This window comes from Sceloporus undulatus, chromosome 5, assembly GCF_019175285.1.
Source record: "Sceloporus undulatus isolate JIND9_A2432 ecotype Alabama chromosome 5, SceUnd_v1.1, whole genome shotgun sequence".
Taxonomy (NCBI): domain Eukaryota; kingdom Metazoa; phylum Chordata; class Lepidosauria; order Squamata; family Phrynosomatidae; genus Sceloporus; species Sceloporus undulatus.
Window position 1 is genome coordinate 106,456,361 of NC_056526.1, and position 14,770 is coordinate 106,471,130.

At 39.0% G+C, this 14,770-nt stretch overlaps 1 protein-coding gene and 1 long non-coding RNA gene across 6 annotated transcripts in view; both read left to right on the forward strand.

Annotated features, from left to right (window-relative positions):
* The window catches only part of LOC121931194, a 972,450-nt gene that overhangs the window by 777,883 nt on the left and 179,797 nt on the right, over positions 1 to 14,770 (forward strand). The gene's annotated exons all lie outside the window — the stretch shown is intronic.
* Positions 1 to 14,770, forward strand: part of EFCAB6 (EF-hand calcium binding domain 6) — a 132,324-nt gene that overhangs the window by 95,323 nt on the left and 22,231 nt on the right. For all 4 annotated transcript variants that reach the window (XM_042468618.1, XM_042468620.1, XM_042468619.1 and 1 more), the window contains 2 exons: positions 1,501 to 1,699; positions 5,297 to 5,485. In XM_042468618.1, the coding sequence (XP_042324552.1) occupies positions 1,501 to 1,699; positions 5,297 to 5,485 (388 nt within the window). The remainder of the gene's footprint in view (positions 1 to 1,500; positions 1,700 to 5,296; positions 5,486 to 14,770) is intronic.

Consider the following 14,770-nt stretch of genomic DNA (forward strand, 5'->3'; position numbering starts at 1 on the left):
TCTTTTAGCTGAATGATAGCCAGTTTCTGGTTTACAGCCTTGCCAAGAGATGCTGAGAAACTGAGCCTAGGACCTTTTGCATGCAAAATACGTGCTCTGCCACTAAGCAATGGTCTTTTGTTTGAGTGTTACCTAACCTGTGCTGCCCCTCTTTATTTATTTTCTTCTGCCATGACACAGGTTTTTTACATTTCAGAGCAAGTTGACCCCAAAACATCCTATGTTTTGTTGGAAAATAGACATAGGTATGAAGAATCAATGGGTTTGTCTCATGTTGTTTGTTAGCTTGATAAATGTTCCTCTCAAACTTCACAAAAAATGTCATTTTCATTATGTTTTACCTTTTAGTTTTAAATGGAACTCACAAAAGAAAAATCAACATCATATAAATTCCTTTGAATTATTATGTAACAGTAGTATTAAGGAATTATGAAAGCAAGAGACTGGTGGAATAATATGGGTAATAAACTTACCAAGAAGGTCCTAATGCCAGTCAGTTATTTGATTTAGGTCTAATCCGTTTGTGTGTGTGACATTATTGACAGGCTCATCTGTTTGATTACCCAGCATCTAATGTTTTGCTGCTGAATGTGTGAATTACCTTCAGCGAACAGTATTAATATGTGAAGTGATGCAAGATGATATGGAAGGGCCCATACAGACAGGCCAAAATAAAGCTGCTTCAGGTGACTTGGAGGTATGCTGTTTAAATGATGCATGCGTCCTAAGAGGCCAGAAGCCATGCCAAAGTCACGATCCAGTCATAAGGACTGGAGTGCGGCTTTGGCGCAGCTTCTGGACTCTTGGGACACACGCATCATTTAAACAGCATAGCTCCAAAGTCACCCGAAGCAGCTTTATTTTGGCAGTCTGTATGGGGCTGAAGTCTCCTTGTGGAATTGCCCTATGCTAAAGATATGAAATGTAGTATACGCTCTGTTGATCCTTCCCCAATTGTTACATGCTGTCCTTTTGTGCTAACACTGCTTGACTAGGTTAGCTCTTAGACATTTGGCAATGTTTTAAAATCTTTCTGGAGTTGCTGAGTGATCTTCCTTCATCTGACTTTGAGTAGATGTGTTTAAGCAGCAGAAACAGAAGGCTAGGACGGAAAGGATACTTGGGACAGACATCTTTTAAATTTGCTGGAATGTGTGTGCTTTTAAAAGATTTTATTTTCTGACAGAAGCTTTCATGATATGTCAGATAGAAAACCAAATAAATGAATAATCAACTTAATATATGCAAATATAAATTCACATTGCCAAGCACAGTAGCTAAACTCTAAACATTTTAAAAACAAAACAAAATCCTCATCTGGCTAGTAAGAGAAATTGGTGAGAAATACTGTCACCAATTTAAATTTAGCCATGTAACAATCCTAGAACTTTATAAAAAATCTGTAATAGAGTGATTAAGAGTAGCTTCTTTAACTGGTGATGCTTTGGAAAGATGGAATAAATCTTGAGTCTTATGTTTCTTCTCACCCACACCCTTTAGCTTAGGAATTAGCATAAAGGACAACAAGCTTTCATATTTTGATTTTCTGAGAGCTATTGATGATCGTGCAGCATTCAAACGGCAGAGAAGGAATACTGTGCCACCTGTACCGCCCATCAGCTTTGTGCAACTCAGCATAGATGAAGCCATGAGAAAGATTAAACAGATAGTTACAGATTCATCTGGTTTGTTATACAAGGTGGGTACCACGCAGAGCTCATTATTTACTTGCATAATGCTTGTCATTATGACCAGGAGAGAGAAAATAATTTCTGTGCCGTAGGTTGCGATCCTGAAGATACAGAAGATTGGGAAGACTGGAGGCAGGGTTCATGGCAAAGGAGAACCCCAGAAATACCCCTAAAAGTATAGCCCAAGGAACCTCAAATCCTGGCACCTGCTTTGCCTGACTTTGAGGATGAAATCTTCTGAAAATTATTATTATTATTTATTTAGGTATTTATATCCCGCCCTTCAGCCCTAATGGCTCTCATTATGGTTCATAGTGTGGGAGAACAACCCATTGCTAGTATCCATTTAGCTAATAAATCTCAGACCCACTTAAACCATTACTTGAGGTTTAAGTTTAATACTTAACTTGATGGGGCAGAGTTGGAGACGACATACAGGCTGCAGGTCATCAAAAACCCATTGTTTCAGTATAGTTTAAGGAGTCTTATTTCTATCTTGTCATCTGCACCCAGCCTCTGAGACCTATGGCTCTTTCAATAAAGTTTCCAGTGTGCTCTGTTTTTGGAATTTTACAAAGGGGTACAATCCATCTTGGCTCCAGTAACCTCAGTGTCTGGGGTAATACCTCTTCTCCACACAACTGTGCCTGTGAGTACAACTAGTTTACTTTATAAACTCAGCAGGAAATATTGAAAATAGAACTTGTTTGCAGAGGTACATTTCTTTGCCTTCTCAGTCTTTTCCAGTTCCTATTTCTTGATTGTAATGGAATGCAGTATTGGACTATAATAGAACTCATACTGATGGAACAAAATCTGTTGCAGTAGTGCAGTGGTTCCCTACCTAATGTGGAACATACACAGCTGTCAGAGAGAGAGAGAGAGAGAGAGAGAGAGAGAGAAGATTTCTTAATTCAGCTCTCTCTCTTTCTCTCTCTTTGTGTGTGTGTGTGTGTTTGCACAATCACACTGAAACCAGTAAGGTTATGTGATGTATTCTGGCATCACTTTTTCAAAGTCTTTCAAACCTCATTCGTGGAAAAGGGCCTTTTCAAGCCCTGTTAGCTGGTGTCCTTTTCATTGGAGATTCTTGTTGTGTGCCTTCAGTTGTTTCAAACTTATGGCAACTATAAGACAACCAACTCATGAAGTCTTCTGGGGCTGAGAGAGAGTGAGTCACCCAGCAGGTGTCTGCGACTGCTTAGGGAATCAAACCATGATCTTCAGACTCTTAGTCATATACTTAAACCACTACATTACCCTAGCTCTCTTTCGTTGGATTTACCAGATATTCAACCTGGAACCTTCTACATGCAAAACATGTGATGCCCAATAAATGATAAAGACAATAAATTATATATTTCCATGAAAATGAAAGCTGTGGATTTGTGAGATCTGTTGACAACTGAGCAATTCTGTGTAGAAACTATGTTCAACCTTTTGACAGTGTGCAATTACAAAATCATCAGATTTATGCCTAAACTGAATATTAGTACATTTGTGACAAATAGTAAGGAACAGTTGTAACAGTGAGTGACAATTTTAGGAACACAACATTTGGCCTAACAAATGTGCCCCATATTATTATGCTGGGATGGACTAGGGTAGTTTCCATTAGGTTTTTGTTGACATATGTTCTAAAAGATGATGTAAGAAGTACGGTAGGCATTTTATTAAACCAAAGTAACATAAAATCACCAGGAAACTAGTTTATTACAGGCTCATTTGCTAAGATTTGCATATTGCTAATATTTTTCTCTATCCCTTAAAAAATATTTGAGCAAGTAGTTGTATAATTTCAGGTATTCTTGGATAAGACAAATTATATGAATTTGTTTCAGTCTAGTTCCAGACCTTGTTTAAGACAAAAACCTAACAACTGTAGTTGGCTGTATGGAATTATGCAGGGAACAAATTAGAGGGAATTCTCCTTCCAGATTCTCCGAAGCCTTCACTAACATCAGCTGTAGTTTTTGAAGGGTAGACTCTTTGGAGACAGTGTGTTTCAGTGGTTCTTTTGTGCAGGAGCACAAGGTAACATAGGACAATACTACTTGGTCCCTTTTAATGCATGCTGTGGGATCTTATAGGATTGCATTCCGCTCTCCATGCATTTGAACATCTAAGCCATCTAACGCTATAACAGTGTAGTGTGATGAGGAAGTAACTTCCTTGTCATACTACACTTTTAAAGTGCTATATTCCACTTGGCATGGCAACAGATGGCAACATCCTGTGGAACTAGGGTTTTGTAGTTTAACAAGGCCCAAGACCAATCTTGCTGAGAATTCTAAATGCGCCTCTCTAAACTACAAATTCCATGTTGCTATGGTAGTTAAAGTGGAATATACCAGTATAACAGTGTAGTATGATAAAGGGCTTAGTCCCTTTGAGAATTAGAAAACTGGATTCATTATGCACATGGAATAGAGTTCTACATGTTTCTCCTTTACATTTGACTTTTATGAGGTAGTGAAGCTACTACATCAGTGTCTGGGGCCAATTATGGATGGCATAAGACCCAACAAATGGAAACGTCGGGCCCGAATAGACAGACCAAAATAAAACTGCTTTGGATCACTTTGGAGGTATGTTGTTTAAATTATGTATATGTCCTAAGAGGCCAGAAGCCATGCCAAAGCCATGCTCCAGTCCTAAGGATGGAGTGCAGCTTTGGCGCAGCTTGTGGCCTCTTAAGATGCATATGCCGTTTAAACAGCATACATCCAAAGTGATCCAAAGCAGCTTTATTTTGGCCTATCTGTTTGGGCCCTTAGTTGAGAGACAAGAGGTGAGTACTGTTCCTGGATAGCTCCTTTGTACAGCGTGATAGTATTCAGTCTGTACTAGAGAAGATTACACTGCATTTCCTATGAAGGATTCATTACACAGTGAGGGAGTGCTCATAGGTTCAGCTTTGTCATAGGAGGTCCAAGTAGCATGCAAAGCACCAAACACTTTTCATTACCTCTTGCACCAGCTGTGGCCCAATCTGATCATACATAGCTTGACTAAATTTATCCATGCTCTGGTTATCTCCAGACTGAAGTATTGTAATCCATTGTACTTGGTGCTATTTTTGAATACTTTTAAAGGTGTTCCTCTCATATACATGCTTGTAAAACTGTGATATGTGAATGAGACTAATGCATGTTTGCAATCATTTATCAGAATGTTTTTGGCTGCAGCGTTCTCTGCCTGCATAGGTTTGCTGTTCCATCATATTGTTCGATAGAGAACAGTTTCTTGTATCTTTTCTCATCTTGGCTAGGCTCTCAGACTGTCTTTAACACTCAGGTTTCTTTAGCTGCCTTTGGTTTCTATGGAGACTTATTGTAAACAGCCCTCCCACCTGACACACTAGATAATGAATCCTGCTGGAAGAGAAGAAGCTCTTAGAACAGAAGTTCAGCTAACAAAATGCTTGAACAAGAATTCGTTTGGGAAGTTTTAGTGCCATTTCATATGTAGAATACTTGAGGTGGCAAAGGGATGTGCCTAGCCTCTGCATTTATCTCTGTCATTCAGTAATTGATTTGCTAGAGAGAAATCATTTTCTTGAATGCTGCCTATTCAGAACTACATTTCTTTTCTGCTGTTTGCAGGCCTTTTCGGCTTTCGACAAGGAGCGTACAGGGGCAATTTCGACCCTGGATTTCCGGCAGGTACTTCACCACTTCTGCTTTCCTCTCTCAGAAAAACAATTCAACCATCTCCTCAAGCTGCAGCGACTTCGTGGTGAGCACTCCATAGACTGGAAATATTTCCTTCAAAAATTCAACTTCTTCTCAGAGGTAAGAATGGAAAATGAAACCATCTTACTTGGAAATGGGCTGTTCAACAGTGGAACAAACTCCCTCGGAGTGTAGTGGAGTCTCCTTCCTTAGAGGTTTTTAATCAGAGGCTGGATGGACATCTGTCAGGGATGCTTTGATTGAGGTTTCTTGCATGGCAGGGGGTTGGACTGGATGGCCCTTGCGGTCTCTTCCAGCTCTATGATTCTAAACATACACAGTTGCCTAAGCCATTGCTCTTAGGGCTTGTTTCCAGACCATTTTGGTCTGTGACTAGATCATGATGGGCTTTTAGTCAGCTAGTGAGTTTCTTATGTAAGCTGAATATAGATCATATAGATTGGATACAATCTGTATCCAAGCTCAGCCTTGTCTCCACCTCACTGGTTTTTCAGTATAACCAAAGGATTACATTGTTGATGTGCTTCTCCCTGTTATGAACAGGAACAGAAGCATTGGTGGAGCTCCTCCATCTTCGTAAGTGCAGCTGCTCACATCCAGACACAGGAAAACATAGCTGCCTGTTGACATGCCGAATGGGAGAAAGCTTCTTTTTAGGGTGGTTTAGGAATCAAATGATGATTGCTGAGGTACATGATGCCAAGGTGCATCATGCCAAGTTAGGGTTTGGCATTATGTCGGGAAACAAATGAGAAGCCTCCAAAAGCCAAGTTGAACCCTTAAGGCTATTAGCTGTGTGCTCCTACTTATTCCTGTCCCTTTGTTATTGCAAGGCCTGATTCTTACCAATCAGAATGCATTTTGACAGGTGGAGAAAAGGGATAAAGCTTACTGTATTTTGCAAACCCAAATGTGTATTTTTCAATGGGGTATGATATCATAGCAGGCAGCATGGCCACTCCTCATCTTAAGCTTACTCCATTCATATCAAGTTATTATAGTTGCTGGTTTTGCATTCAAACAGTTGGGACTGCAATTAAATAACTCTGCAAACTATGCCATTTTTTTTTTTAAAAAAAATTACCAGCCCTTCTGTTGTCCATTTAGGCATAGAAGAAGAGAGAAAAGTTCTTTAAAACTTCCCTACCTGCTTCCTGGAAGCAGTTCTCTCTGTCATCTTATCTAGTTTAGCCTACAGTTATTAAATAAATAAAAACCTTAAGGCAGTTGTTTGAAATTTAAGAGTTGTCACAAGTGGGTGCCTGCAGCATTGGGCACTGAGAGGTTCATCTAAGGCCCCATTCACACTACAAAAATAACCTGGGGTGAACCCGGGTTATTACCTTGATGTTCACACTTGCCCCAAATGCACTTGGGGCATTTTTGTGGGGCGGCTACCCAGTGGTATCATTAGGGTTGGTGTCACCCGGTGTGATAACTCATGCTGCCATCCCCCCATTGACCTCCTCCCATTTCACACTATTCAGAATCCTTAATATTGCTTTTTTTGCATTAATGTTACTTGTAAATCGTAATTCCCATATGTTCCCTGAATGTTAATAGTTGTGACATAAAAAACTAACAAGATTAACATTATACCTTCAAATTACAATATTATACCCACAACCTATATGTATTTACATATACATATAGAAGAGTTTCACCTCATTCCCACCACCTCTTAAAGCATTTTAAAGGGAAACGGATGAATACCACAGCCTATTTCTGCCAAAAAGTAGGTGTTTGAGGAACAGTGGTGTCACCTGGTGTTGTCCGAACCCCTGTAGTAACGCCACTGGAGCTACCTAAAACCCCACTTAACTTGAGATATTTGATATCTTCCCCTCACCCACATTTTATTGAAAGATCCACATCTATCCACATCTTCAGTAGTGTGAATAAGCTCTTGAATCAATCCGGATTGCATGGCTGATCCTCCTCCAGCCCCTCTGAGCCTTTTCTGAGGGGGAGGAGGAGGAATACTGGGAACGGCTACCAAGGCTGCCGCTCTCCAGCCAGGATGGGCCAGGAGATCCGGCGGTTGCCATGGTGCAAGGGCCTGCCCAGGCATGTATGAATACCACACAGGGTTAAAATGCCTCGGAGAGGTTTGCAAACCCCAAATGTAATGGGAACAACAGTCTGGTATTGCATCAGCGCAGCAATCTGAATCTCAGGACAAAAGCGTGAGTGTAAATGCACCCTAAGACAGCTTTAATATTATGGCAACTTCAATGTCCTCATTTTTAAACTTCTAGTCCTTAATATTAAACTATCCACTCCACTTTTGCTGCAAATACCTGTATGTTTGCTTTCCCCCCCTCTCTTTCTATACTTTACTCAATGTCTTTGACTGTGTGCCCTCTCTGTTGCTTTTTACACTGTTATTTGGTTCTTCTCTCATAATATTCTTCTCTCTGTTTAACTAGCTACTTGTATGCTAGCATCTGTTACACAGAGGTGTACTCCTCATGCATATGAATGGTTCCATTCAGCTATCTTTGTTAATACCTGCCATAATAATTTGTCTCATCTTTCCTTAAAGCTCTAGACATTATGCTGAACATGTTGGCCACCGTCATTCTACATCTCCTCCATGCCTTTCCTTGTAATATTGCATTAAAACACAGGCCTAGTATTATATCAAAGTTCTTTCAACCTCCTTTTGATTTATTGGTTGCTGCTTGAAGACTGAGAAAAAGACTGGATGCTTTGACCATACTATCACATGTTGATTTGACTAAGGCCTGTTACAGACTGCCAAAATAAAACTGCTTCGGGTCTCTTTGGAGGTATGCTGTTTAAATGATGCATGGGTCCTAAGAATCCGGAAGCTGCACCAAAGCTGCACTCCGGTGCTTAGGAATGGAGTGTGGCTTTGGCACGACCTCAGGACTCTTAGGACCCATGCATTGTTTAAACAGCATACTCCAAAGAGACCCGAAGCAGCTTTATTTTGGCAATCTGTAACAGGCCTAAGTGTTAGCAAAAGATGTGTGACAGGATTAGTTGGGGCATAAGTTATCTTCAGCCATTTACATCTTGGGCTACTGAGTTTCATAGATTAATGCTGCAGTGTGGGGAAGGGACATTTGTTGTTGTCCCCCAACAGATTTGTTGCTATTCCCAGTCTCAGCTATCAGTGAGATTTGTGTGAACTTGAATTCTAGAATGGTAAGCAATACTTGAGAACCTCATTCCCATATCCCAGATTAAAACTTCCATGTTTCCCTACCCAGGGGATTCTGGGAGTTATAGTTGAAAAAGTAACTTTTCCAATATGTATTCCTGACAGAAAAATATCCCTCTCTTCATGCTGTTCATAATTACATATTATATATTAGCACATCTTTGTAAATAAAGGTGCAAAAGTTAGTAACCTGTCTCCTAAAAATGTATTAGCCTGCTAAAAGGATAGTAGCATGAGTTTCCAAGTTGGTACTTGCTTACCAGATTAGTTTTGGCTTTTTTTAAAAAGCTTTCTTCCAAGTTGATTGTTAAAGGAAAGAGATAATATGATCTATGCTTTCTCTTCCAGATTACTATATTTCCAGGTTGGCTGTAGAGATATTTTCATTCCCTTTGCAGCTAGTGTGGAAATAAGATGGGCTTGTAGAGCAGGGCTGATCTTCCTCCTCCACCATCCTTTTCTCTCTCACCTGGATGAAAGCCCTGTCACCTTGTCTTCCCGATGAGTTATTTAATACAAGGCTGTGGTTTGTCTTCTAGTATTTCAGGTTGCAGAAATGAGCTGGGAAATGTAATACTGTAGGTGTTCAGAAACTATTAGTAAAAAAAAAGTAAAGAAAACCACAAGCTTTATTTTTTTTTTTAATACCACATTGCTGTTTTAGAAGTTTAGCATTTTAGAGATTTGGGGCTATTAATACAGGATACCTTTAGGTGACTAGCACATTGTGACACTACTAGTATAATTTTATGTACGACTGCTAAAATGTAAGTTCTGCAGCACGGCCCCTTTTTTATAAAGTGAGGGCCTCCTGTCTAAGGTGATGAATAAAGGAAAAATGGATGTAAATGATGGTTATAGAAGACCATCAGTCATTGGAAGGTGACTGTGAGCAGGAAAAGAGCCTCTTGTAAATGTAGAAGCTCTTTGGGTGGTTTAGGGCCTTTCAAATGTTGTATAAAAGGGAATTAGAGATTAAGAAAGTGTATACAGGCAAGCACATACACACACTGGGTATGCACAACTTGGTCCTGTGAATTTAGTTCTCTATCCAGCTACATAGTCCTAGTGTTGCATCTCTCTTACTAAATCAGGAGATAATGGTTTCCAGTATGAACTTCCATTCCACATACCACTTGCATTCACACATGTGTTTTACATCACTTATCATAAATAAGTATACTTACTACCACAATGCTTTGTCTGGATCTCTGATGCTCCATTCATACATGCAAATCATTGTTTGATATTACATTCATCAAGTGAAGAATGTATATATACACACAGACACACACACACAACCACCTCATTGCCCCTCACATTGTAGATGAAGAGGAGAATTTCAAGATCAAATTCACCTGGTAAAATCTAATTTAAAAAAATTTAAGTGATGCAACTGGGAACATTATATAAAAACCTAGGAAGCTTGCAACACTTTTAATACAGTGCTTTTTGATTGCAGGTTTGAACAGTTTCATTCTTAATTACATGAAAAATTAACCACACACAGGCTAAATTCAGACATCCCTTCAGAATTCTTCACCAAAGGGAGGTCTTAAGTCTTCCCATCTTGGATACCACTTCAGAATTTGGCCAGGAGTCTCAAGAGCATGTTCTGTACTGCTTCAAACCAATAAAAACCTATATTGCTTATTATACTTTCAGAAATCAACTGTTGTTTCATCTGCAAATATGCTGTCCGAGGCAATAATAGGATTTTGGATGAAACAAAAGAATGCAGAAATATTGGGTCGTAAAACAAGAGTTTATATAATTTACCAATTAAAACATTTAGGTCACATCTCCTTATATATCATTTCAGAGCAGACTTTGCAAGCAAATGTTTGTAAACCCAATCTAACTCCCACCATATATTTTTGGATTATAATTTTCATCATCCCTGACATTGGTCATGCTGGCTGGGACTAATGGACCTGAAGGTCAACACATCCAGAACCATTTGGATTAAGGAAGGATGTTTTTCTTTCCCCTAATTTTAGAATTTTTTATTTCGGAGTACTGAGATCTCTAGCGTTGCAAAGCCAGAAAATTTATAAGCTTCATTCTGCAGATACAGATTATGGACTTTTAGTCTGTGCTGTAGATGTGCCCTAAATTCCTGCAGGTCATTTTTAAAAATCTGATTGCTCATACCCAACCACCTTCCAACTGAAGCTGCAAGTCATTTTGCATTATGAATGATATTAGAGAGGAACATTTAGATGTGGAGGATCTTACTAGGGCCTAGTGGACTAGGCTTGTCCTATCTAATCTTCTGTAAAATTTCATGGATAGATTAGATAACAATTTCCCCTTGAGTACAAAGGGTGCTTCCAGCTGCCAGCACTAATAAACAAACATATAATGCACCTATTCCATCTTTTCTTCCTTTACAAATTTTTCCCTAGTAAAAAAAAAAAGCTGGAGGAATTGGTGGAAAAACACAGGGAGGTTACAAGTAATCTAGACTCCCCAGTAGTATTCTGTTTGAAAGGAAGTACAATTACAAGATCATGCCTTTTCCTGGAAGTTCCCTTTGTGATATTTCCAGTTCTTTGTGTATGCAGGACAAAGCATACGTATGGTTTGCTACTACCATGTCCAGGGCAAGCCGTCCTAGAAGCAATAGAAGAAGCTGTTATTCCTGCAGAAAAGCAGAAACTACAGTGGACCCTTGTTATACGCTGGGGTTTGGTTCCAAGATCCCCCGTGTATAACAAAATCCGTGTATGCTCAAGTCCCATTAAATATAATGACATAGCAAAATGGTGTCCCTAATAAAAAATGGAACATCAAGGTAAATTTATACTTTTTGGAACATTTTCAAACCGTGTATGCTTGAATCCGTGTATAAAAAATCCGTGTATAAGAAGGGCCGACTGTATATATCCATTCACACCTAGGGGATTGGTTGCATGTTTCAGTACTGTCCCTTGAAGGAAAAACTTCCAGTACACAGCAAATGAGCACATAAGGGGGAGAGCTACATTAGAACACATCTCTCTGACAAGTTGTGTTTCTATATGCAGGGTGATAAGGTTTGTTTTACACAGAAAATACAAAAAGAGAACAGCTTAAAATGGGAATAATTGGGCTTACCTACCTTACCTTTTTGTAGAGATACTGATGTGACCTCCCTTCACTCAATGCTTCTCAGAGATTTTTCTGACTCTGAAGAAGAATGGTGTTTGTGACTTTCAGTGTAAGTTTCCTCACTGCCATCCACAAGCAAGAAGTCATTCAAGAGTTTTCTCTATGATGTACTGATCACTCATCATGGTGTACACACATCACATTGACCAGCTGTTCTGAGTGCTGAGAGACCTTGGGATTTCAGTAATGACCAGCTTGAAAGACAGTTTATCGTTATTCACTCTTATTTGTTCCAACTTGGATATAAAATTGAGATCTGGCCCTATGCAGGTATTCATATTTGAATACAACAAGCATACAGCGAGAGCTGAAGCATGCCATCCTCACCTCTCCCTCTACTCTCACCTGGTGCCCTCCAAATGTGGAAGATGGGGATCTCAAGGTGATAATGAGAATTGTGTTAGAAGAAGCTGCACTACAAAGTGCTCAAACTACTATCCTGTCCCGTGAGCATTTCAAAATCTATGAAAAACCTACAGCTAAAGGAATCAAAGGATTTTTGGGCTAGAGGTATTATCAGTATGTGGCTGACACTGAGTTCTGTTTCTTATTTATATTTTCCAATCCCAAGCAGGCAGTGGAACATTAACACTGATGTCTGGGATCAGTTTTGAATTGAATGAGGTAAATAATCCATCTTTACTTATAAGCAAGATAAGTGGTCCTTACAGTTTCCAAAAAGATGGTACTTAGCCTGATTGGGCTACAAATCCCCTTTAAAGTTAGGTTTGCACATCAATGGAAAGATTTATATGATACAGCCACAGAGAGCAGGATAGGGAAGCGATATTAGGAAAAAATGAAGACAAAAAATCAACAGAAAATAACGAATAAGGGAATTTATATAAGTTACGGTATGGAAATAGATTAAATCTTAGAGAACGTTCAATTAGATTGGAGAAGTAAAAAAAGACAGTTGATCTGAGAAAGGATAGATAATAAAAAAGAATACATGTTAAATTTAAGTAGAAATTGAAGAAATGTTTGGAGTTATTGATCTAATTTTCTCAATATTTATATTTTATATAATAAGATATATAACAACTATATATACAGATGCATGTATAACAGATTTTTTTATTATAAGTATTTGCAATAATTTTTTTTCAAAAAATAAAATAAAAATAAAGTTAAGTTTGGAGCTTGTGGAGGTTTGAGTGCCCACTAGGACTGTCTCTCCTAGATCAGGCTCAGACAATTCTGGACTTCCAGTTCTTTGCTACAACTCCCATAATCTTCAACCAGTGTTCCTATTGATGAGGGATGCTGGGCCTTGTAGTGCATTCCAGTTGCCCACTCCTACCCTAGATGGTTCAGGTAGCAGTAGTAGTGAACAGAACTATTTAACTGATTCAGCTGGTACACCAGTTGTACCCATTTCTTTAAAAGCCTACATTGACTGCATTCATTCATCCTCTAGTCCCTTCCATACTGGATTACAGCAATACCAGCTTATCACAATCCTATCATGGGCTGGGGGTGGAAGATTTATTCAAAGATTTGCTACTAACACCCGCTAAGGATTGCTCAAAGTCACTCAGTAGGTATCCATAGCTGGACACACACTGGCATCCTGGTCTCTGAGAGTCCTAGTCCAATACTGAAACCTCTGCAACATACTGGTTCCCAGGTCTTGCATACTGGAACAGAGATCATCTGCTGTCATTTTCACTGACTACCAATGCAATTCTGGGCTCAGTTAAGAGATGTGATATAGGAAAGCATTTGGCAAAGGAGCGCTATCAGACTCTTCGTTTTATCTAAATATTCAGCTCTTTTAGATTTAACATATATTGCTAAATTAATGAAGTATGCTACTCATTCAAGCAGATAACAAAAGCCTTATTATCGTACATTATACAAAACATGATCACTGAGGTATATGTAGAAATATGTGGCCAAGTCTGACGTTCTGATTATTACAGTATGGAAAATTTACTGAACTAGTAAAGTTGGAGCCTGTAAGGCGGTGCATAATAAATGGCACCTCATAAATAAAAATACAATTCTCAACTGCAAAAGGTGAGTAATTAGCATATCCCAGAACCATGCAAGTTTAAGATTCATTTTATACTTAGAAATAGGTGAATTCACTGAAACTGAGAAAATGTGGGCAAGTCTGCTTTATTCATTGTTAAGCTCTTTTGATGACGCTGGTGCTGATACATGTTAATAGGACTTACATTCTGAATAATTCTACATAGCTCTTATCTAAATGACATGAGCATATCACAGTTGTTATCAAGTGCAGGGCTGCACAAGTGTATAGTTTTGAGGTTTGCTTATTATTAATAATAATAGTGTAAGTTTCTTTGGTAAATGTTTAACCATTGTTTTTATTTGACTGTCTTTATGAAGGTTAAGTTGATAGAGGTTTATATGAGAGACAAATCAGTGTAATCTGTCTATTCAAGATGGGACAGGCTTTAAATGAGTCTTCTGTTGCAAGTTATCTATTTGTTTTGTTTTGCTTGCTTGTGTTTTCACAGACTCCAACAAAAGTAACTTCTCTCAGCTTTGTACAGAGGCCACCGCTCAACTCTTGTGTGATTGATTGCTGAGCTTTATTCTGTCTGACCAAACCTTGGGAGAGCTCTGTATCCCCAGCCAAGCTAAAAGACTATAGGAAGCTACTTCATACTGAGCCAGATGATGGATCTCTCTAGCCGAGCAATTGGCTGGCAGAAGCTCTCCAGGCTTTCAGGCCAGATTTTTGCCTAGCCTTGTCTGGTGGCCATTGGTATTTTTGGTGTTCATCCATCCAAATACCAATCAGGCCTGACCTTACTTAACTTCTAAAATCATTTGAATCAGAGTGTGTTCAGGATAGTGCATGCTAGAAGTCTTTTAGTGTTTCAAGATTCAGGCAGTTTCTCTAAGTTTCAATAACTTAAGCATTGCATAGTTTTCCAGGCTTTAAAAAACATACTGAGAGTTTAGATTAGTGCTGTGTCTGAACTGTAACTGAAGTCCAGGATGTGAACGGTAATCAAACACTTTTGGTGTTCATGTAATTTTCTTAGCTATTTACTGAAAGATTG